This window comes from Acipenser ruthenus, chromosome 17, assembly GCF_902713425.1.
Source record: "Acipenser ruthenus chromosome 17, fAciRut3.2 maternal haplotype, whole genome shotgun sequence".
NCBI classification, from domain to species: domain Eukaryota; kingdom Metazoa; phylum Chordata; class Actinopteri; order Acipenseriformes; family Acipenseridae; genus Acipenser; species Acipenser ruthenus.
Genome location: NC_081205.1, coordinates 24,186,454 through 24,211,295, shown reverse-complemented (window position 1 = coordinate 24,211,295; position 24,842 = coordinate 24,186,454). Strand labels below are relative to the sequence as shown.

General features: G+C 36.1%; 1 protein-coding gene across 4 annotated transcripts in view; it reads right to left on the bottom strand.

Moving 5' to 3' along the window:
• LOC117423562 (guanine nucleotide-binding protein subunit beta-4) overlaps positions 1-23,894 on the bottom strand; it is a 32,379-nt gene extending 8,485 nt beyond the window's left edge. The window contains exons 1-3 of one of the 4 annotated variants that reach the window (XM_034039558.3): positions 23,777-23,894; positions 9,322-9,407; positions 1,030-1,144 (exon numbers count right to left, since the gene is read on the bottom strand). In XM_034039558.3, coding sequence (XP_033895449.1) covers positions 1,030-1,086 — 57 coding nt within the window. In that variant the 5' untranslated portion in view covers positions 1,087-1,144; positions 9,322-9,407; positions 23,777-23,894. Of the gene's footprint in view, positions 1-1,029; positions 1,145-9,321; positions 9,408-23,772 lie in introns of all 4 variants that reach the window. The other 3 variants (XM_034039557.3, XM_034039559.3, XM_034039560.3) reach the window with 3 other exon arrangements.
• Positions 23,895-24,842: the final 948 nt, after the last annotated feature.

The following is a 24,842-nucleotide window of genomic DNA, read 5'->3' as shown; positions in this document are numbered from 1 at the left end:
TGTTCCACGCTAGTGTCACGTAATGACTTGTATAACTAAATACTACGTGGTTAAGATTCTGATTTGTCTATTGATTATAAAAACATGTATCTGCAATTCGGTAAGTGTTGTTTACAGTGCTAATGTTGCTTTTTTTAATTGAAGAGGAGCCGCGAACGCTGTGTGTTATATTTTATAAGGTGTTGTCGAACTAAGGTTTGAAGCCAGCTAATCTTAGAAACAAAACAGTGACCCTGACTCCAAAAACAAGTGGATTAGAAACCCATTCGTGAACGTTGAAAGTGAAAAGCACACAAACTTGACATCAAAGGAGGAAGAGCTTTCATGCGACGGCTCCTTAAAAGTTAATCTTCCCACAACGAAATCCGACTGACTTCTGGTTACACATTCAATCCGAGTACCTGGAACTGTCCGACAAGGCAGTGAAGTACCTGATGCCGTTTGCCACCACATACGCTTGCGAAAGTGGATTTTCTGCGCTTGTTGGGTTGAAATCAAAACACCGGAGTAGGCTGAATGTGGAACCAGATTTCAGGCAAAAACTGTCATCACTCCAACCGGACATTCAGGCTGTGACATCGCTAAAACAGCACCAGCCATCTCATTAGGCAAGTTAATCAATTTCCCGTATGGCATCGTTATCAATTGCCGCACTATAGTGGAAAGCTAAATTAATAGAATTCCCTTGTATAGCAGCTGTGTGTCACTATGATAGTAGTATATGGTGGTCCGCAAAATGTTTGGAACCGGTGCTCTAGAACATGGAACTATAAATAGACTATTTTTGATCAGAAGTTGTGAACATCAAATATGGACAGACTGGACATCAAAACCACACAAAGTTCAAGGGACGCAATTTTACATTTTATAGACTTTCTAGTACATGAACGCCCACAAAGCATGAGCTGTCACCAAATCAAACGTGTGCAGCCCATGGAAACTCAAAGTCATGGTTAGAGATATAAATCTTCAAGCAGTTTGCTAGTAAAACTAAATAAACAACAACAACAACAACAACAATAATCTTACTCTAATTTGGTTCCGCAGTTGCTCCGCTTCCTGCCGCAACTGTTCCAGTTCACTCATCGTCCCGTCTCGATGTATTCAGTCCACAATCTGCGTCACACAACCAGCTTGTGAAAACCTGCAATGCAACACATTTACAAGTCAGTTAAACCTGAAATGATTCCTGGGTATCCATCTGCTTCTGGTTATGTTCTGGGCACACAACTGTCAGTCATGTAAACTTGATGAAGATTGTTTAGAAAACAGCTACAGGAATGAATATCTTCTGTTTTACTGTTGCATAGGAGGAATGATAGGAATTGTCCTTTTTGAAGACACATTTACCACAGTTAGTCATTAAGGAAACCAAAACAGCCCTGAAGGCCCATTTCAGCACAATTACTTGTTACAAGTAGATAATGCATTTCCTAAAAGTGTTAGCCCAAACATTAATAAAAAAAATATTTAAAAAAAAATGATATTAATATTTGGGGCACAGTCTGCAAAAGGAATTCACTCTTGTTATTTTCAACTAGGTCTATAGAACAACACATTTTAAAGTCATGTATCCAACGATCAAATTAGCTAAACCTAGTGTAGACTCTGAATTCCCACTAGCTAGTAAATAACTTCTAAAATTGGTGAATAAATGTACTGGGATAAGTGATTTACAGATTGTTGGTTATGGACAGCAGAAGACTGTCGGTGCTAGGGCATCAATGCATCTAGTGTGGGCAAGCCCTACACCGGCATAGTGTTCTCAACCTTGCTTTGCCCAGTAGTTGCCTATGAACATGTAGGGCAGATTGTTTAATATCAGTAACTGCACTGGGAAAGGCCAATAAAGACACTAGTACAGTTAATCCTGTACTTTATCCTTTTTTCTGTGTTAAAAGGTCAATTTTGACACATCACACCTACAAGGCCTGCAATTACTTGGCTTCCCCTCGATCAGCCATCCAACCCAAAACAACAAAACACATTATAATCTACATTCAACAGTGTTTAGTTATTTAATTGCTAGTAAATGGTTTACAAGATGTTCCAAACTTTGTCTTTTACTATAAAACACAACTCAAATTATTGAAGGCTTTGGAATGCATTAAACTCTTTTACACAAAAATGAATAAAAAACAGGCATCACCCCAGCATTATTTTTGTGTATAATTAGCTTATCTGGATTAGACACACAGAATCCAGGCCAGCTGTGACCAAACAAAATATAAGTTATAAACCTGCATATTATCTATATAAGGTTTGTTACAGTACTGTAAACTAAACGCTTACAGGCAACCAATAGTCACTACTTTAAAGATGTGGATTGTGGGCAACAAAAACATTAGAGAAACAACAACACTGTGTGTTGGAACAATGCAGAAAGTCTCTGCATTTCCACAGTGAAATATATAGGTGTGTGTATGTGAATGGTTGTCACTTTTCTGTTTGGCAGGACATTTTGCTATGAGAATTTTATTGAGAAAGTAAATGGCTGCTAATAATGCAATGTGCTGCACATTGAGCTATACTCATTTAAAAGAAACAGTTCCGATTAACCATTTTAACAGCCACCGTTTGAAAATGCTACAAAAGGGCAACATAGGCCTATACGATATCACATTGGGGTGGACAAAGCATTTCTCTTGTATTAAATAAATAGATATTTTGCAGTCCCCGGTTGTACTGATTTCTCTCACTAAGCATATGTCCTGTCAAAACACAAGTGATATCTGCAGACTGAAAAAAATAAATAAATAAAATCCAGATTAGATATTTCTCTCTCTTTTGACAGAAACCCCTCATTTTTTTTTGGCTTGGCTGCCATTTGCTTCATTTCACCTGCTGATGCAAGGCTCCCCACGGTGCAGCATTGACGTCAGAGGACTGGAGATGTATTACTGGAGCCTGCGCTTATTAATCCAACTTCCAACTCAAGAAAATTGAGTTCTACCCTGAACTGTGTCCCAATTTTGAAGCAGGAGGTAGCATATCAATTTTGTTGTGAATATGAGAAAATACTGTGGTACTGCACAGTACATGAGCAAGTTTAGAATGACCTTCACTTTAGGGTGGAATTAGTTTTAGTAACTGTTTTACCCAGCCAAAATAGTTACTCCCATCAGTCTGTATCTCCCAACACACAGCCTTCTGAAGAGCGTTTGAGCAAGCCAGTGACAAAGGGGACGCCTGTACTTTCTCTTTTGTTCAGTGTGTGTGTGTGTGTGTCATTCAGAGGAGCAGCACTGCTAGGCACAGCCTTGCAGAACCAGTCTTACCATTTAATGACTCCATGTTTACCAAACGCACTTTCCTCAATAAAAGGTATTCATAGTTAAAATAGCTGGTTCTTTTGGGGAGGAGGGACGGGACAAAAACAAACAAAGCCACAAATTCAATATTATATAAAAAAAGTAATCTCGGTGGAAGAGAACACTAATGTGTGTGTGTGTGTGTGTGTGTGTGTCACAAAAGCAGTTTTAAATCTAGAAATACACTGTGCAAAAAGGAAGCCTATTTCCACAAAGAGCATGGTACTGTTAATATGTATGAATATGCACATCGTGTTTTGTTTATGATACAGTTAGAAAAGCACCTTCCCACATTTACATTCTGGATCGTGCATGAAAATATTCCCCACCGCCTACACAGAAAGGGGACATGTGCAGATTTGCTGGGGCATGCTTACAAGAGTACACTTTATTTTTTCGTGTTATTTAAAGCTTTAGATAAACTGTTACTCTGGTGTGTCTAGAAGCTGCCATGAAGTTTACAATAAATTCTGTACTAGCCTGGATTTGCTACAGCTGTTAATCAGAATTAATCCTGTGGCTAAACTGCAACAGTTCCAATATACCACATTAAAAGTACAAACCTCATAATGTATAGGAGGTGAGCTCAACTCCGATTTGAATACTGCATGCATTGCTCAAACTTACTGCTTAAGCTGTGTTACTGTAGGTGCTTAAAAGTACGCCAGGAATGTAGCGCTGATATTTTTACATTCCACTTTGCTTTAAACAATGGTTATCAATCCACATACTTGGCTGTTCAGCTTGAAGTATCATGGAATGTTGAACTACTAGCTCTCAAGTCAGAGTGGCAGCAATCCCTGCATCCTCAACACACAGATCTGCCTCATTACAGGAGCTGGAATTAGCAGCAGCCTGTTAAAGGCACACATTTAATTTGGGCCAACAGTAACAACCAACACGTACAAAAATACCAAATAAAATGAAACCATGTATCAGAGGATACATTCACTGAAAATATACATGTTTGGATTTAAAAGAAAAAAGAAAATAAAATAAATGATAAAGATCCTATGTCGTACCAAACCTATTCCTACATGACTAATCTTCAAAATGACACTGGTTGTCAATTGCCTGAACCTTTGATCAGACACTCCAAGCAGGTAGAGAGTATTATTGCTCATGAAGTACAGCAAATGGTTCGGTCCCTATCCAGTCCCCCATCACACCTATGATGGAGTGATATTCTAAAACACACAGTACAGTAATCTGAGGCAGGGATGGAGTAATTGTGTGTGTGGGTGGGGGAAGAAGTCTTACATTATGCTATTGCGCCCTAAATGCACCGAGCTATAAGACATCAGAAGAGAGTTTCATTCCCATTATAGTACATCCGTTTTCCACCTTAAATCCTGTTCCTCAATGCTGTCCACCATTTAAATCCCTCCAGCCACCCTATCCCCAGAAGAAATCAGGAAAAGGAACTGGGTGCGACCTTGCTCTCAGAGGTCACGCTGCTTTCGTTGTACTGTGCTCATTTTGGAAATGTTTTTGATCGGTGCCTTCTACAGCTCCACTACAAAAACAGGAAACAAGTAAACCACACCTCTCTCTTTCTCTCTGTCAGCAGCTGTAGTTAAGAACAGTCTTCCTATGTTGTAATCAACACACTGGATTCATAAAGGAACAAATAAGCACAATACACCAGCTTGAATTTAAGAATGGAGAGATACAGTACCTACCCTGCTGTCTGTGGTTTAGAAGCTGAATCACCTAATGACTAAACTACAAGTCAGGAAACTAATAGTCAGAAAGCACATATTAGCAAATGCCAAGACATTTAATGGCCCCTGTGAACGATCCTATACAGTTTAAACTGTTACATAGTCTCATTGTTAATAAAACAGTAGACTTGATTTAGTATTTATGGACCTTTATATATTATATTTGTCTACATGTATTTCCATATAGTATTAATTAGAGTAGTTTACAATGCTTCAAGTTACTATGAATGAATAAAAACAACGCAAGAAAGCCATTTCGGTTTAGCCTTCCAGACGTTTACACTTTTACAGCCTTAGCAACTATTGGAATTTGTAATATGCCTGACCGTTGTAGGATTCATTTAAGTTTTCTCCAAAAAGCAAAACTGTATTTTGGGACCCGATTATCAGGTTTAAACAATACACATTTTAACAAAATACAGAAACTACTTTGTGACTTGACACATTTTTGTCAGTAAAACATATGTGTTGTCATCATTATAAGCCTAAATTTAGCCCACAGAAATAAATGGAAATGTATATTCCAAAATATCCATTCAGTAGCCCCACATTCAACTGAAAGTATTATCTTTACCCTGGATCAGCAAACTAGATGCAAGCTATTTTGGGGAAGACCAATATATTTACAAATACAAAAATAAACTTAAATGCAATGACAAAGTTCAACTAGAAGTAATTTTCAGTGCCTAATATGAAACAAATTAAAGATTTTTAGTTCTAACATTTGTCACTGAATTGAAGTTTCTTTTAGTATTTCTAAATTCAGCACTATGGAATATCAAAAAGATCTAATTTTGCTCTGGAGGTTTTGATGTTAACTGCATACCTAAAAATGTAAGCGTGTGTGTGGTGGGGGTCATCATCAATACAGCATTTGTTTAATGACAGTAATAACATCTGAGGACCGAGTAAAACAAGGCTTGTCATTTGCACTTTTACACTAGTTCCATGTCAAACAGAGCTTCATTACTACAAGGGTAAATCAGGAGTGAGGACAAATAAAATACATGAGGAATTAATTACCTGTTAATCTGGTGAAAACACAACATGGTCTTCGGCTATTAAAGCTTCAGGTAAATGACACTGTAAAATGATATCTACAGTATCATGGTAGGACATTTAAAAGTACTATTATCTACAGAACATCCACAGCATGCACGGTTTCAGCAGTTCTGAAGATATTCTTATAGCATAAAAACTCTGGCAAAAGTAGGTAATCGTATTCTAAATACATGTAATGCATGCCAAGTTCCATCTTGTAATTGCAATAAAGCAATAGTATGCATTGTGGAGTCTGTACTGTAAGAAGGTTAACAGTTCACCTGGACATAGTAAGGGTGCACCTTGGATCCCATGTGACACATAGGCTGTTACATGAGAACTAAATCACTACTTTGATACCTTTAGTGACAGAGGTTGTTTGTGTGTACCGGTAGAAGGGATACCGCTTTCATTACGTTCAGTGTCATTTCTCGCTCCATAATTACTGCACTCAGTTGTTCACGTCAGACTACAAAATGCAACATAAGCCTGTCTGTAAAGGTAAGCGGGAGCGGTATGGGTTATTTTATTCATATAGGGGGAAGAAAATAGATCAAGAACTTCTACTGAAAAAACACACAGACAGAAATCCAGCATTTATTTAATTTAATAAAAAATGAGATGTATAATTGAAGTGTATTAATATAATTGTCTATTTTGTTGTCCTTACAATCTTGTGCATACTCTTAATGCAGGCACAAGCCAACGTCAATGTTACATTCAAAATAACACCAAACACCTCTAAAAGCAGCATTTGTGTAATGAATGGATCGCCCGGTCTGGGGAACATTGCTTCATCAGGGTAATTTGGGAGAGAAACTTTCTGTATGTGCTACTGCCCCATCAACCCATCCTGCGTCAACCCCAGGGGTCCCCGGCTCAAAGTTTGGGAACCCCTGGACTACAGTATCTGTGGTATCAAGTCCCATTCTTTTTTTTTTTTTTAATATTTACCTTGTGTCAGTACTGTACTCAAGTTCAATTCTATTTATCTGCTGGGTTTAAGACAGAAGAAAGTTGGTTCAGTTAAGCAAAAGCAAATATTGAAAGGGATAACTCTGGATACGAGTCAAAGCAAGTTGGGTTATTATTAAAAATGTAGTGGAGCCAGGACGCTGGGACAGATATTGTTTTTAATTGTCAGCAGCAATACTTGTCAGGACATTTGTCAATAAGGCCTGGGCAGGTTCTGCCCCAAAATATTGATGAGTAAAGTCTGAAAATTCCAAACAAGTTTGCATAGGGAGTAAAGCAAGGGCAAAAAGTGCAAGAAAAAATACCAATATTAGACAGAATTGTGTGGCTTAATGCAATAGCTGACCAAGAGCCTTACTTTAAATACAAAGTAAACTATTCTTAATGCAGAACTCTTCAACAGCCATATAAGCAGTTTAATTTGGATAAAATATTGTGCTCTATATGTGAAATATTGTATCAAACCTCAATTATACCTAAAATGGTTTTTGTGTGTGTGTAATATATATATATATATATATATATATATATATATATATATATATATATATATATATATATATATATATATTGACCCTTTCCAACAGTTTTATGGTCACATAACTGTCCATTTACAGTGGTAGCCTAAAACTCTACAAAATTCAGTTCTGGAAATAGCATAATTAACCATATATCATTTAACCTATCTGTTTCAGTGAAGAAGGACAGCATAGCATCTAGTTTGGTAAGGGGACAGCTCTGTCCTGAAGAAAGATGTTTATATTGTTGTACCTAACTACGCTAAAATTCGCTCTACAGTAGTCGATTTCTATAGCAATGCATGCATGGCAAATACATTCTGCAAGAAATAACTGCACAAACCTTTTAAATCGCATTCTACAAGTTTTAATGTCTGAACATAATTGGAATACAGGTGTACTGGACATTTAAAACCATCCAGGTGTACTGGCCATTTTAAAAATAGCAAACTGACTGTAGTACAATTTTACTCCTTTCACCTCAAACACAATGTTCTGTAAACATTTCAGAATTGACAGTGGTTGACGTCAACGGTATACCTTACAGTTTTAGAACTTTAAATGCGCAATATATATATATATATATATATATATATATATATATATATATATATTATATATATATATATATAATCTCACACACGACTCAATCTTCTATATACAGTATTACATATACCTATTTAATTATACAGTGCATAAGACTGAGCCCACCCAACCCCTTAACTACAGTTTTGTATAAACAGTAACGCAATAAAACTGTCCTATCCAACAATAACTGCATTCTACTTACTTGTTATTGTAAAAAAAAAAAAAAAAATTACAATTTCGGGTGACCGTGACATGGCACCGGACATATAGCCACTAGAGAAAAAATAACGTTACTTCTATACAGTAATAGCATACCAAAGAAAAAGAATATTGTATATAAAATAGATCGCATATCAAATACCAAGTTTTTCTGAAAATCAATCAAGACTGAGACATCCATTTGTTCTTCTTCCAAGTTAAACACCGACGGGATGCACTAAAAATATAATTTAGGTAGGCCAATGTACTATGGCCCGCTCCGTATAAGGAAAAAAAATATAAATATACAAATTTGATAGACACACATTGCAGTTATTATACTTCCAGACTTTGTATAATTTATGAAAACACTAGTTTGCAAAAAAAAAATATATATATATATATATATATATATATATATACACGGTCAGAAGCAAAATATAATAATAAATAAATCATGCATACATGAACAACCTGAATTCGAATCTTCCCGACTCACGGTGATTCTCTTGGAAAACTATTTCAAAACAATTGTAAATTAGGCAGAATGCTCAAATAAAAGCAACCTCGCAAATAGACAATATAATACTAATGTATACCTTATTAAAAAATGGGCAACGTTCCAAGTAATGTATTCGTGAATCCTAGACCCACGGTTTTTCAAACAAGGGCCGTATGTTTGTTTTGGGTCTTTCTTTTTTTTTTCACCCAAGCAGACGAAAGGCCCGATTTGATTCATATTAAAAATCTATACAAACACCTTTTTACGCGTGTAAAATGTTTATTAATTATGATTATTTAGTTGAATTTGGTTTTAAAAGGGTCGCCGTTTCCAGTAAACCAACGTAAAGCCCAGCCCCTTACCAGGGCCAACCTTTGCAGAATGGCTGTATCCTTGCAACAAAGCAGGAAATACAGACATGGGCTAGGCACTGCTCAACAAATATCTTTAACACACGTTATTACCTGAACCAGACTCACAGCGTAGTCCTTTCTTATCGTCTGTCCGGTGATATCTTTAAAAATCCGCCTTCAGATTCCACACATGTCCCCTGTTTGAAGTTAAATGTAAAATATTTCGGTTATTTTTTTTTCAGTAAATTCACAAATTTAAAGGGACAGCACCACCAACTCAAACAGGATTTGACTCAATCTTCGCCCAGCAGTCTTATCACCACACCCATACAGAAACTGGGAACATGGCAACATGACTCTGAGAGGGGGTGTTCAGGGAGCTGTCTCGTTTTATAAAGTACCGAAATTATTGCAGCTTGCAGTTTCCTATCTCTGGTTTAAACGAATATATATTTTATTCAAAATTTTGTTAACACCATATTATATTTGTATTAATGGTAAACGAAAGAAACAGCAGAATTGGTTTAATTAATTATCTCCCCCTCCACCCCGAAAATGGCACAGTCCTCCAGCTGCCTTTACAAAATGAAAGCAGGATGGGGAAACAAGACGTTTGTTTATCTCGAGTAAAATAATTTCACCATACATTCACCAGACTCTTTGCCTATTTATTTTACATGTTGTCATTTTTATACGTCCTGGTTGTGTTACATTGTGCTGTAAATTAAAGTTGTACATATTCCCTCCCCATTGTAGCCGAGTAATGGAACAGCCCGAGCACAGGACTCACAGACCTACAACAGGAGCTTAACAATGGCTACCATTTGAAGGGGAAGCGTCTGACTTACTTAAAAACATTTTTTTTTTCTTTTTAGAATCGTGATCAGTCTACAGTGTTGTTTCATAAGAACTGTTCTTGTATGGCGATATAGGTATATTATAGTGTCATAAAAATACAGATTTGCAGTATAGGCTGTTTGTATTGTTTAATACAGGGTAAATAAAACGGTTATTAGACTTAAGTTTAATTTTGACTTAATTTGTAACCTATTATACCCTGTGTCTTGGTTTCCTCTCTCATTCACTTCCTGTGTTACAGATTATATAACGCCACATAGAACACAATGTAAGTCTCAGGGGGGTCTTATTAATTGTAACACAAGAAGTTAACTATTGTGTTGTAGCTGACACAATTGTCTACACCTGTCAAAGTTAAAATATAGTCTATACTTTTTTATACTAATGAGAGATATGTGTGTATTTTGTTTTTAAATCCTTTGTTGTTACCCCTTTAAGAGTTGGTCAACATTGTAATTATCGTTTGCTTAACTATATTACTCAGATAGCAGTATACTATACAAAACGTAGAAACCAAAGACCTTGGAATTCTAACTAACACAAATCTTTTTGGTAGCAGACTGTAGCATCCGTGAGCTACGTCAAGTCAAATCTGTGGTCTTCTTCGACAAGATCCTTTGTAAAATCGCTTTAAATCAAATCAATACACATATCTATCTACCGCCACTATTTACAGTGGGCAATGCACTTGATTTAGGCTAAAAATAAATTGGCATAATAATATTTTCAATAGTACTCTTCACAGAGAAAAAACAAAAACAAAGGAGAACATCCAGCCTTCCACATTACCACACCTCACAATATGTTTGAAAGCTGAATGTAAGATAGCAAGTGCTGAAAATCAGACATTTAACAATACATGTGATATATTCATAATATAAAATAAACCCTTTCAAAAGTTTGCGTAAATACCTCTGCAAAACTGAGTTTAAAAGGAGATTTGTTCTTTCATGTGAATCTTGGCTGCTAATAATTTGCACCATAGGGAGAGAGACATCAGTGTATCCTGATGTGACACACAGAACTAACCCCCTGAAGGCTGCAGCTGTTGACAGGAAAAAAGGTATCATCAATTAACACAACGCTCTGCATTCAGCCCCCCGCTGCCCCTTGGGTGAGTTATGAGTTAAAAATCATTTGCAGCCACTGAGATCCACGTCCTAAACTGTGGACTATAACATATATCATAAAAGCGCCTTTATGAGTTTGGAACGTGCAGTGTTCCTATGACGTCACCTCTCAAGGTCTAATGACATGTTGTGATAATGCTTCATAAAGAACAGCCTATGTGCTGGTAGATGCAATTCTGTTTAAGAATAAAATAAATACTTATACAGTCTAAGAGACTCAACTTAACACTGAAGTATAATTTCTTAGTGTCTGTACATTAATTAGTTCATCAGAATGCAGACCTTATCTGGGTAGTCTACATTGCCCTAAAGATATAGGAACCCGCTAGTCCCTACTATTGTATTTCAGTCAAATAGGAATGCTACAGCAACTACTTGCAGGTTAGCTTGTAAAGCTGTGATAGCTAAAAAAAAAAAAAAATTCAACATACACCTACAGGTATAAGGTGGTATTCTCCTTAAATGCTAAAATGTACAGTAGAAATCATATATAAATAAACAAGCCTTTTTTCACCTAATACAGCTCCGAGACTTGGCATTCTCATTGGACGCCATTCACAAAACTTTAAGGGATGTTTTGTTAAGACTATATTTCTTTCTTTTCAAAGCACTAATTAATCGCAAAGAATGCAACCCCCCCCCCCCCCCAAAAAAAAAAAACAAACACATTCCTTAAAGGCTACTGTAGTGACATACTGTTAAAATAATTGAGCTGGTTTCATAGACCCTGATTAGCCTTAATTATCCCACCCTTTTTAATGTTTTCTACATGAGCAATGTCTTTTTTTCTTTTTGGCTTAAATTATTTTTTTTGTCTTTAATTTTGTTCCAATTGAATTTCTCCAGCACATCACTGACTGTGTATTATAGAACATAATCATCTTTTGGACAAATAAGTCAACCATACATAGTATTGCACTTTAGTATAGAAATTACAGATGAGTGTATAAAAGGAAGATCCACTTTTTTGTTTTGTTTTCATTTTATTTTTGCATATAACTTATTAAAATGAAAGCTTTGAAACCTAAGATAAATGTCAATAAGAATTATATATATAGTTCAATTTCAAATAACTACTTCTGTTATATTTGTAATTTATTTCATGTTTACAAATCTACCACAGACTCCCCCTCACCTAAAAAGAATAATAATAATAATAATAATAATAATAATGTTGATAGCCATGTAAAATACAATTTCAAGTAATTGTTGACAGTCTTGCGGTAATGCAGTGCTTATGGAAATCCAGCAGTTTATCAGCTACACAGAAGAGATTATTTTGGTCTCTCTTTACTTGAAATAGAGTTTCAGGGAGTTCGCCGTTAGGAACTCTTGAATTGTTAATGTCGCCAATGAAAGTGAACAGCAGGAAATACTTCCCCTCATCTCTGCTAGAGATATAATCAATAGATTAAAGATGAAAGTGCCAAAAGCCGCAGATCCTTTTCTATTGAGGAGGGGGTCAATTTAATTCAACATTTCCAGATGGTGTTTTTGGGCTCTCTATTGGAAGTGATATACACCTGACAGTGGCTGCCTGCTGTGTGCTGCGCAATGGTGCAGATTTATTTTGAATAACAATTGGGATAGTTCTGATATTTTCATCCACATGGCGATTGACACCAGGGCCATAACATACCCCACCACCTGTTTTGTATGCCCTGTATTTTAAAGTTGAACTCCCCTATAAATTAGTTGATTTTAAATATAAATGTACCTCTTTGTTAATTGAGCTTTAAGAAAAAAAACAAAGGGGGCGATGAGCCATGATCCACCTTATCACTGCTATTGAGCAACTTATATACTTTGAATGAAGTCTCATCCATAACTAAGCAATAATAGTGGGAAACTTAGAAATACTAATTAAAGAAACTCAATGTCAAATTCAATGACAAATGTATCGACAGTAAGTCTTTCTCAATGTCTTCAATGTTGAAATGGGTTTTTGTTCACATTCTTATATCCCTGTGGTTTACACCCCCAAATGTGTGAAATTAGAATTAACTTTTAACTCTCTTTCAACCTGCTGAAAAAAAAAAACTGAATGAACTGCAGGCTGCAGAATGTCACAGAGCTGCAGAATCTGAAACAAAACTCATTGTAACATTGAAGACATTGGGAAATACTTATTGTCGACGAATCTTACTGACTTTCTTTAAATATTTCTAAATTAAATAGGGTGTGTTTAGGGTATACGAATTCTAAGACACTGCTCCTTTGCTCTAGAACCATGTATTACACAATGGATTTCTTAGCTCCTTCTGTATTCATTTTATTCATATGAAGAGGTAAACATGAACTATCCAAGGGGATGCATTTCTAACTCTGTGATTTCCTACAGTTGCTACCAAAAGGATTCTTCTTGTAGTGCTGAGGTTCTACGCACTACTCCCTAACACACTGCAGGCTGAGTTTAACAGTATCATTCTTAAACTGGAATTGATAGAAAAAATGAATGAACTCAATCTAGTCATCCAAATTTAGAAACATCCTGGAATAGGTGGGAACTGAAACAAACAGTGACGTACCTACAGAAAAAAATGAAATTGTTTATGAAGAGAGACAGAGATGGTCATGAGGATACCAGAGTGCACATTTCACAGGCACATGCTCCATTGCTATTCACCTTGAAGTACTCTGTGGCCATATTGATGCCCCAGTGAAAACAACTTACAGTTGATAGAAAAATCCTGATCTCTCAGTGAGAAGCGCTGCATGAACGCATTATAAAGCGCTGCATGAACGCATTATAAAGCAAACTCGTTTTTTTTGTTGTTTGTCGTAAAGACAAAATCATAAGGCACATATGCATAGTTTTACACCAATTCTAACCAGAAAGCTTTACTTCCTGACTGCAGAATGGGTGAATTGAGGCGTATGGCACCAAGCAACTTAAACCTCTATAGCCCTTTTCATTACAAGCCATTTCAAAGCGCAAAGCAGTAAACAACTTGCAAAAAGCATAGGAGAATGGGAAGGTTTTCATTAAAAAAAAGGAGCATCGAAGAACCCTAATAGATTGGTGTAGGGAGTTCCACAAAGATACATAATGACTGATGGAACAGGCTTCCAGACTAATGCATCTAGCTGCAGGGCTAGGGCTATATCAGATAGGGTTCAACCATTTAAAAGTGTAGTGGGGTCTCAAATTCCAGTGGACTTTATAGGTCTGAAGAACTTCATACAGATACAGCATCATTTGATTGGTTGACATAGTTTCCACTGAGCTACACAGCTATTGTGAGATATATTTTTAAAGGTTTTAGTAGTTTAGAGGGATGTCCCGTGTAAGAAAGATATTCAAAAGCATAACATAGAATTGCACTGCAGGCACTTTTTTAGGCACCTAAGCATTTGAAGACCTCTTACCATTTTAATGTACAGTATATACGAGTAATTTAGACCTAATTTCCAAATGCATTACCTCCTCGAACACCTGCTGCCAATCAGTGAACTCCAGGTCTAAATTTATATACTGATGACTATTTCACAAAACAGGGGTCAAAATAAGAACTAGATTGCAAAATATACTTTAATAACTGATTTAAGTCATTCAGGGCTCAGTTCAATTAACTCAAAAAAAAGAACTAAGTGAAATCTGTCCAAACTATAAACAAAGAATTGTTATGCCTTATCAACAATGTGTTAATTTTTTAGCATGTGAATTAATATTTTCCTTTTTCCCAGCTAAAATTAATTGAATTGGGCTCTAAACTTGTACAGTGTGTATTTTGAAAGACCTCAACAAAAACATCTAGCAATACATTTCCTATGTTGCCCCTTTAACAATCATACCAGTAACATCTAAAACCACAACAAGGATGTTAACGTGGCAATGTGGGCAAACGGCTTTGTTTCTTTGGCACGTCTGTCATAGTTTGAAAATACATCCAATTATAGTTTGAAAATACATGCAATTATCAATGTATGGCAAAACAAGGTAAAGATTTCTATCATTTAATATTTAATTGTAAAAATACCCCATTGAAAAAGGCTCACCAAATCTATTGTGACAACTGGACAAGCTTGTTCTCTATAAGAGGGAGAGGGAGATCTGGAGAGAAGAGTCACAGCTGGCCATAAAGACCCAGTTGAACTTAAAAAATGCCCATAGTAAACGTGCATGTTGAACTTTTAATAGTATCATAGCAGAATAAAGGGAGGTCAGTGGAGGAAAGAGAGATGGAACTGATTAAGATAAGACAAGAAGTTGTCCCAGCCTATAACAGTATATATTTTATGTTCTAAGACCCATTCCCCAAATAGCTTATTTTTCCAATCTTCGTCTTGATTAATTTTGTTTCCAAACAGAGTACACTCTTCTTTACCAAATATATATATCTCCACTCTCTCTGTTTAATAACCTACAACTATCTTGCCCCTTAGAGCAGAATCATTTTTCCATTGTAGTGCGATGATTATTTGCAAAGGGAAATCAAGACTGAGCCTGATCAATAGGAGTCCTCTAAGTTGACAACCAGTGCAGTAGGACATGGCATTGGTGTCATGGCAACGAGTACTCTTATTTGACATTTGGTGTACTGTGTGATCATTGTAACTCTTATGATATAACTTTAAACATACAGATAATGCATCATTGTTTCAGTTCAAGTAAACATCCTCACCTAATAAACAAATCTGTTTTGTATGCTTTTATTTCAAAATTCAACTCATTTAGCACTACCAGTACCCACCACATATTAAGTATTATTGTTTTTTTACATTTTGGATCAGTACAGATCTATAAAAGATTGTTGTATTAGCACATGCAGTCTGCAGCAAGAATACCAAAGACAAAATGACCTGATTGTTGGTGTTTTTGTAAAATAAACAGGCAAGACAGTTGTCTGACATCTCCTCAATCTTCTCCAGAGCTCTTCCATTTTAAATGAGCTCTGCTTGTTAAAAGGTTAAACTAGAAACCGGCTTGGTATATTAATAGCGTAACATGTCTTTAAAATACCTTTCCTGTCCATAGCTATTACATTTTTAAGTATTCCTATTAGTTCAAAAGCAACACAAATCATATTGTATTTCCTGTTGGTTCTGTTTTTAAATCAGTAGAGGCCTACCAAAATGATTGACTGTTGTGGAGTGGTATTGCAGAGATTATAAACAAAATGGTTGCCCTGGCATTGAAATAACATGGTATTAAATACATTAATTAATGTATTTATTTTGTGTAGGAAGAACCTGACTGTGGCCTTAAAACTTCAATAATGACTTCTCGCTGAAAAGTTTGTCAATAATCTAGTTTATTTTTTGTATTTTTACAATTGTGCTATAGTTATAGTCTGTGTCCAAGCAATGTTCACACAATAGCTATGAACCTAAGCTTACTGTAAATTCAGGTATAGTAATGAAGGTAGTCCAACATTTGGCTTGAGCTTAAAACAGGTTAAAGTGCTTGGTTACTTTATAATGCTTTGTAGCTCTTGCTTCATTCCCCCACTTTTGTATTTTTTCTGGACCAGGCTGGTGATTTTACAGCATGTCATTTTCACTCACCATCATTGCTTAAATCGGTTTATTCCCTTGACATAACGCCCGACGTGTCCCACTTCTAAGATAAAAGATGCATTTTCTATCATTTGCGATGCAGTTCATGGGCAGCCCCTGCAGTGACTCTCTGGAGTAATCCACAAGGCTATATCGGGAAACCTCTTTAAACCAGTCACTTGATGAAATAACAAAGTCTCTTCCTAAAAGCTCAGTGACATCAATCCGAGAATGTACAAAGCATTCATGCTACATTACTGGAGAGGTACAGAGATTAGACTAATATTTTCACTGTCTGGTTTAGTAAAAAGGGTAGCAGACAGTTTCCGACCCCGCGGCTAGGAGACTTCATGTCTTTTGATATTTTAAGACAAACCAATTGTCTAACTTACGGTCTCTGCAGCATCAGTTGAAATCGAAAGAATTAAAGGTCTGGAAGATGTTATTTTAAATGGAGTTACACTTTTTCTTTTTCTTTTAAGACATGATATTTGGAACATGTTCCAAAAATGTGTCAACAGCATCTTTTAATTAAATTAGTATAATAACTTTTGACCCTGTCCCCTTATAATATTATACATTGCATATTTTGTGGTTATGTGTGATGTTTCAAGGTGTAGCCACAGAAACCTGATGCAATTTGAAATGAGAACATAATGAGTTGTTCCAATTGATTATCAGAATGTGTAGTACCTAGTTTAAGGAAAATACATAATATACACATAAACTGGACGCATTACACTGGAGTAATGCTTAATTATACTAAAAACAGAATGAATAATTAAAAATGCAGTGCCAACTGCTTAATAAATCTCTTGGTATCCCTGAATAGATAATTGTCAACTGTTAAAATACATTCAAATTATTTTAACGAGCAAGCCTTTTCTAAGAACAGTGGTACTCTCAAAAAGTTATCTGTGCTGTGCACGCATAAATGTTATGCCATTACAGTAATAACAGCCAGCAGTGCACACATTTCTCTGGGAGAATGACACACTCTTTCTACATTGGTAGTAAATGGCTAGCATTTAGATTATAACTGTGCTTGTTGGACATCTTGCTTAATTAAATCATGTGACAGTTTTTGAAGGAGTTTAAATTCCCCACCCCTAGCACCACAAAGCAGAATATTTGTGATATTTTTGGAAGGTGTGGGGTACAGGAGTAGCAGTCTTTACTGACATTTTTGCTGATCAAAGCCAGCAAGAGCAGAGACATTAATGCTACTGTCCAGCCTGTATCATCAGGAATTCCAGTCACACAAGAGAAAAACCAACATGTTCTCCTCCCGATCACAAACTCACAATCCACTAGCACCTCAAAAACTGAGCCCAGGGTGTCTTCCTGTTCAATTATTAATACTCTGAGCAGGGTAACACAGCCTCAGCATATAGAAACTGAGCCCAGGGTGTCTTCCTGTTCAATTATTAATACTCTGAGCAGGGTAACACAGCCTCAGCATATAGAAACTGAGCCCAGGGTGTCTTCCTGTTCAATTATTAATACTCTGAGCAGGGTAACACAGCCTCAGCATATAGAAACTGAGCCCAGGGTGTCTTCCTGTTCAATTATTAATACTCTGAGCAGGGTAACACAGCCTCAGCATATAGAAACTGAGCCCAGGGTGTCTTCCTGTTCAATTATTAATACTCTGAGCAGGGTAACACAGCCTCAGCATATAGAAACTGAGCCCAGGGTGTCTTCCTGTTCAATTATTAATACTCTGAGCAGGGTAACATAGCCTCAGCATATAGGAGCTGCACATATAATTCCACTCCTCATGCACTCTGCTTTGTTTTGTGGCTTTATGAAATATGCTTGAGAAATCACGTCCTTTTTATTTAAAGAATTTTGAATAATTCACCCAACAAAACCTTTGTCAAGAATCTGCTGCAATGATGCCTCCCAGATTTGACTTTTGTTATACAGTGCTTCAGGAATAATAAAAAAAAGAGAATCTGCACTCTGGGAAAAAATAGAACATCAATAGCTTGACTTCTAAAAAAAGATGCAGCTGATGCTAAAAATAGCTTTGCAGCTTGCAGCAGATACCCTTCCTGCAATTCAATTGCCTTCTCCTTGCTCCCTGGCAGATAACCTTTTGTACCCATGCTGCTAAACTCGCTTTGAGCGCACAAAAGCACATTTTCCAGGGCTGAAATCCCCACTCATTAAAAAGAGACCAAACTTAAGAATGGGCAGCAGTGTGGAGTAGTGGTTAGGGCTCTGGACTCTTGACCAGAGGGTTGTGGGTTCAATCCCCAGTGGGGGACACTGCTGTTGTACCCTTGAGCAAGGTACTTTACCTAGATTGCTCCAGTAAAAACCCAACTGTATAAATGGGTAATTGTATGTAAAATTAATGTGATATCTGTATAATGTATAATGTGATATCTTGTAACAATTGTAAGTCGCCCTGGATAAGGGCATCTCCTAAGAAATAAAAATAATAATAAAGAGGAAAGTCAGCTGCATCCACAGTGAATTTGTGTATCGTTTCCTCACAGTAAAACGAGAATCCTTTGTTGACAGGCACTGCTCTCAAAATACATTTTAAGTCACTTCTGATTTCTTTAGTCTTTAAAATGATTGGTTTAACCCCACGCTGTATGTTGTGAAACCAAAATAACAAAAATCACAACTAAATAATTGTATAGTTTTTATTCATCCTGTGGTCCAATAAATGTGATAAAAGCATAAAATGTACTGAAAGAGAAAAATACACTATAGTGATAATGATAAAAGATTTGAAGGACAACCTATTACAAACACATATAAATACACATTATTATACAAAATATGCCAGTTTAGACTAATTCTAACACATTGGATACTAAGTCGAAAATATATTGTACAATATAGGCTTGCCATTGCAGAAGGTTGCTATATATTATTAGATTATATTTAAGATCTGCTGTATGTCATTTTTTATTTTATGAATGTAGGAATGAATAGTATGTTAGTTTAACATTTGGTTTTGAAATGAAAAAATGGTGCCATGCCCATACTGTAAAATGCATAAGTCAATGTGACTACATGCACTGTAGACAATGGCAAAAGGACAGCTTGCATACACCAGTGTACTTGCTTTTTTCATTATAGAATTTAATATACACGTTTTTAAATAACAATAAATAAACTATTACAGAAACAAAGGAAATCTATTCAGGCCACACAAAAAAAAAGATTTCAAACTGCAGTGAAAAAAAAAAATGTAACAATTCATGCCATGGCGGTCGTATGCACACATAAGTACTATTGTAATCTGATTAAAAGCTAATGATTTTTTTTAAATATATAAAAGGCATACAAAGGAAAAATCAGAGTTGTCTTATCCACCAGACATATCTCCAGGGGTGGTTGGCCGTTACCCGGGCAACCCCTCGCAAATGGCAACTGACGTCAAGTAGATAGGAAAAATACCACTGAGATCAGGAACTGCCATGCATAATGTATAATTCGAAAAAGCCTTACTTGAAGTGCGCTAATGTGACGTAAAGTGCACGAGACTCTCTCTCTCTCTCTCTCTCTCTCTCTCTCTCTCTCTCTCTCTCTCTCTCTCTCGCTCTTTTTTTCTTGACAGAGATTAAGCTAGAGTTCAAACAAGTTTATGTGGAAAATATCTGAATTTCTTTGATGGTATGCAAGTCCTACACATGATGCACTTTAGGCATTGATCCACACACCTGTTCTTGTAAACCATGATCAGTGCACCACATGTGAATTTACCAATTATTCGCCTAGCACAGTATTTAAAAACAGCTCTTGAGACCACTGTTTTAGGGTGATATTATAAAGAAAAACAAACAAAAAAAAACACTGTAAGTTGTTTTTATATTTTTGGGAGCCATATGGTTGTCATGTTACTGTTATTTATGATTAGTACTGCATAGGTCAAACCCCCTTCATGTAACTCAGTAAGAGCTGCAAAGTGTATGTACAAGATCAATTAGGATTTTTTAATTTAAATACTGCAAGTCATCTCTCAGACTTAAGGGTAGAGAGTTTGATTATTGCATCATGTAACACACAACCTATAGTATATGGCATTTCCCAGAAGTGTTGTGTTACTATAGCATAAACCACCTACTGCTTTTATCAATGGGGAAGCACCATGAGATCCCCACCTTACCTTCTAATAACTATATCAGCAAGACTGCAAAAATAAATTGACAGAATCATGTCCATCGAATTTACAGTATGTTGTCTGTCCTGCTTTATACAGTATAATGGATAAATTGTTCCATTACATAACCAGCTTCATTAGAATGGGCATTATAAAGAACTAACACCTGTCATACAACACCATGTAGAAGACAATCTCTCCCCCCCATATAAAAAAAAATACTATAGTGCCATCCTATAATATACAGTATTATAGTACATGCTGAAATAATAAGTATACTACAATAAACCATAGTGTTACAAAAAAAAAGAAACTGACCAGACAAAAAGGGAGTGGGATTGAAGATTATATTTATTGTCGTGTTTTGAAGCCTCCCATGTTCTCTGACACATTTTTTTTTGTTTTGTTTTTTAAATGCCACAGTATACACTGTACCTGTATATTTCTAATTGATAGATGGCTGGATTGTAGGGTAAATGGATTCCATTAAAAAATGAAGGCTAATTAAACGCATTCATTTCAGAGCACTTTCAAAAAGCCACTTGTTCTCATGCATGCGATCAGTTCTGTATTATTGCGCATCTTTCAAACATCTTTGTTCTTGATTCATGTATTATTCAAAGTGTCCACTTGTCTTAGCCCAATGCTACTGTTGGCCAATAAAAGCGACACTGTCACTGTACGATCTTAATAAAATGTCATCATTTGCCATCACAATAACAGCTGATACAGTACTGGAACACACATTCAGGAACAAAAGAAGAAAAAAAAACTTACCTACACAGACACTTACTGTAGGGATCCCATTATAATACCAGCATATTACCCTGACGAAACCAGTGCACAACTATTTGGCAATGCAATTGAAGAAATAATGCATAGTGGTTGATCACATCTGTAGCACAGTATTTATGTGTTTATTTAGCAGACGCCTTTATCCAAGACAACTTACAGAGACTAGGGTGTGTGAACTATGCATCAGCTGCAGAGTCACTTACAACATTGGACCCGTCTCACCTGAAAGACGGAGCACAAGGAGGTTAAGTGACTTGCTCAGGGTCACACAGTGAGTCAGTGAGTGAGCCGGTATTTGAACAAGCCCTTTTCTTTAACCACTGGACCACACAGCCTCCTCCGATATGATACCATGCATTAGTTGTCTTTCCATTATGATACCATTGGCATAATATAAATGTAGCTGCTATTATTGACTTATAGTACAGAACTATTGCATTGCCATTATAAATCATATGTCAAAGGCCCACATGATACAATAACTTGACGTAAAATTTCAGCTTATATGGGAGCTAAAAAGCTTTGCACAACCAACTTCAGTGTTTCACATTACAAATCATCTAAAAAACTGCCTAATTCTGCATGACACTTTGTTTAAACAGACTGCTTATGATTACAGTTGACTGAGTTTCATATATATAATGCAGTTTTTACTTTTATACAGAGACACAAATAAGTAATTAAATATAGCCAGGTGGTCTGGCCTAAGTATTATCTATGTATGTGTGCTTTTTTTAATATATAATTTAAATAATATTTCTTGTGCCGTAAATGGACAATTAAGCCTGCTTCACTAAAGTAATGTCTCTCAGATCTTCTTCAATCCTGGTGTTGCTCATAGTCTGACCCAGATGATAACCTCTCATTGGCGCACTTTAGTAGAATGTAAACCTCATTAAACATGGAACATTGATGCATTTCAAATGCTGTTTTCATGTGCCGGTTGTCCGTCTCTTTTTACTCATTTAAAAGCTGCCAAAATATTTCTAGATTACCTGCTTGACAGTGCGGCCAGTGGTCAGAGAAATTTACAGACAGTGATTTATATGCATATCTGGTAGTTTTGTATTTGCTGTGGTCAGATTCCTTTATTTTAAATATAACAATGTAACTATAGATACAAACATTCCCAAAAAGAACTTATGCTATTAAAAACATATATTTTCTGTATTTATAATCCTTTACATTTTTTTTTAAATCTCGATAGAGGACAACTCTCTGTTAGTCCCTTTGAATTTAAAGACTAAAGATAATTTACTATTAGCACGAGCTTTTTATTCTATTTAAAACCATTTACCCCTTTTTACTTTTGATTCTGTGTATATGTTACACTATATGTAATGTTTCACACATATATCACACCCCCAAAGCCAGATGGACACAGTTATATGTATATGGTGAAGCAGCAGTTTGGGGTGTGATATATTATATATAGTATAAATTAGACAATGATATATCTCATCAGATGCTAAAATATTTGTGGGGAAAAATGCTGCAGTTCAATTCTGTAATATCATTCTGGTTTACTGTAAATTAAATAAATACTTTTATATAACAAAAGCTAAAACAAAATGCATGTGTTGTGGTAATTTGGAATATCCTTTGAGCCAAAATCTTGTTTTTCATTGGTTTATGTGGTGCTTGTAAACACCAGTACGTTGCACATTTGACAGATCTGTTGTTATTCACTCCGTATAACAGTCTGTTGCAAAGCAATGGGGAAAATCATCACGAAACCTGATAGGCTTGATAAGCAAAGAATTACAATCATAAATCTACAGTAACCGTCTCAAAGGCAACTGTACATGTACACTGCACAGCATACATACAGCAAAATCTTCAGTCGTATCACTGGCTGTTGGATTGTGAACCCCAGTAACAAACTGCCTTATTGTCAAGCACTGCACCACACCTTACATCATGTCTAGCACAGTGAGGTTGAAAAGAACAGGGCTTACACTGCCATGAATATACAGTATCACAATCTGAATCAGCTCCCCATGCCGAATGCTACATAAAACAGGCAACAATCAATTACATAATATTAGCCTGCGATGGTTCACATCAGGAGGGGGTTTCAATACAAAAATACAAATAAACATGATACACAACCTGTGGTATACTGTACCATATAATGCCAACATAAGAACGTACCTACTTTTGTGATCTTGTATTCCAGAGTACAGAGGTGTTTTCCCAGTTAGTCTGTTAATTGATTTCAAGCAGAGTTGTGCCTGGTTTCAGTTCTGCTTCAGTGTTCAGAGTGGGTGGGGATGATGCCAAGAGAGGCTGTAATACACCAGCGGACAGCTGATCCACAGTGAGGCAGCAGAGAAGGAGGAGGAAGGGAATGAGGCCATGGCATTTCTTAAAGGAGCAGCATTTTAGGTATTCCTTCAATACACATTGACTTGTATTGTAGTATTGCAGAGTTTTGTATTACCACACATTTTTTGGGGACATTTTGCAATATTTACTATGATCGCTGTGAAGGTCCTGACATATTTTGTAATAATTTTGGTGTATGACATAGCTCAATTTTATTGATGTAAACAGGTCTAAATGAATAGCTCTAACATAGACTTTTTTTCCTGTGGTCATTTTTATTGTATTTCTTAAAGGGGGTCAATAAAATAGTCCTGGGGAGGCGGTGAACCTGCAGGATTGATATAGACTATTAAAACAGACCCCAATAAGAAACGGGGCCTTATTACAAATGTTTGCGAAACCCTGTAATGAAGTAAGGTTTTGTATTCATAAAACATTTCTAATCTAATTCTAAAGACGGTTTGGAGTTTATTCTTGTGCTTCAAAACCTTTCAAAAAGCTTCTAACCGTAGCAAATAATAAGCCAGAACTGTATGTCATCTGGTCTTCCATCTGTATATTTGTTCGTTTTGTATTTACTGTGGTCAGATTTCTTTATTTTACAAAAAATTACTTCTTATAGTTTTTGACGCTTACAGGGAGTTGATAATAATATGTGAATATTATTGTTTTGTTCTGTATTCAGTATAGTAGTTGCTCGAACCAGTGCTCCCATATGGTTCCAATTAGCAAATTATAACTTTGGTAACTAGACCCCCGACTTAATTAACACCACCAAGACTACAAGAAAAATGTGTCTACAGACAGTATAAGCTCACAAGTACACCAGACGTAGAAATGTTTGTGTTATTCCAAATGCTGTGAAAGGGGGGATTATATGTGAATGGCTGAAAATG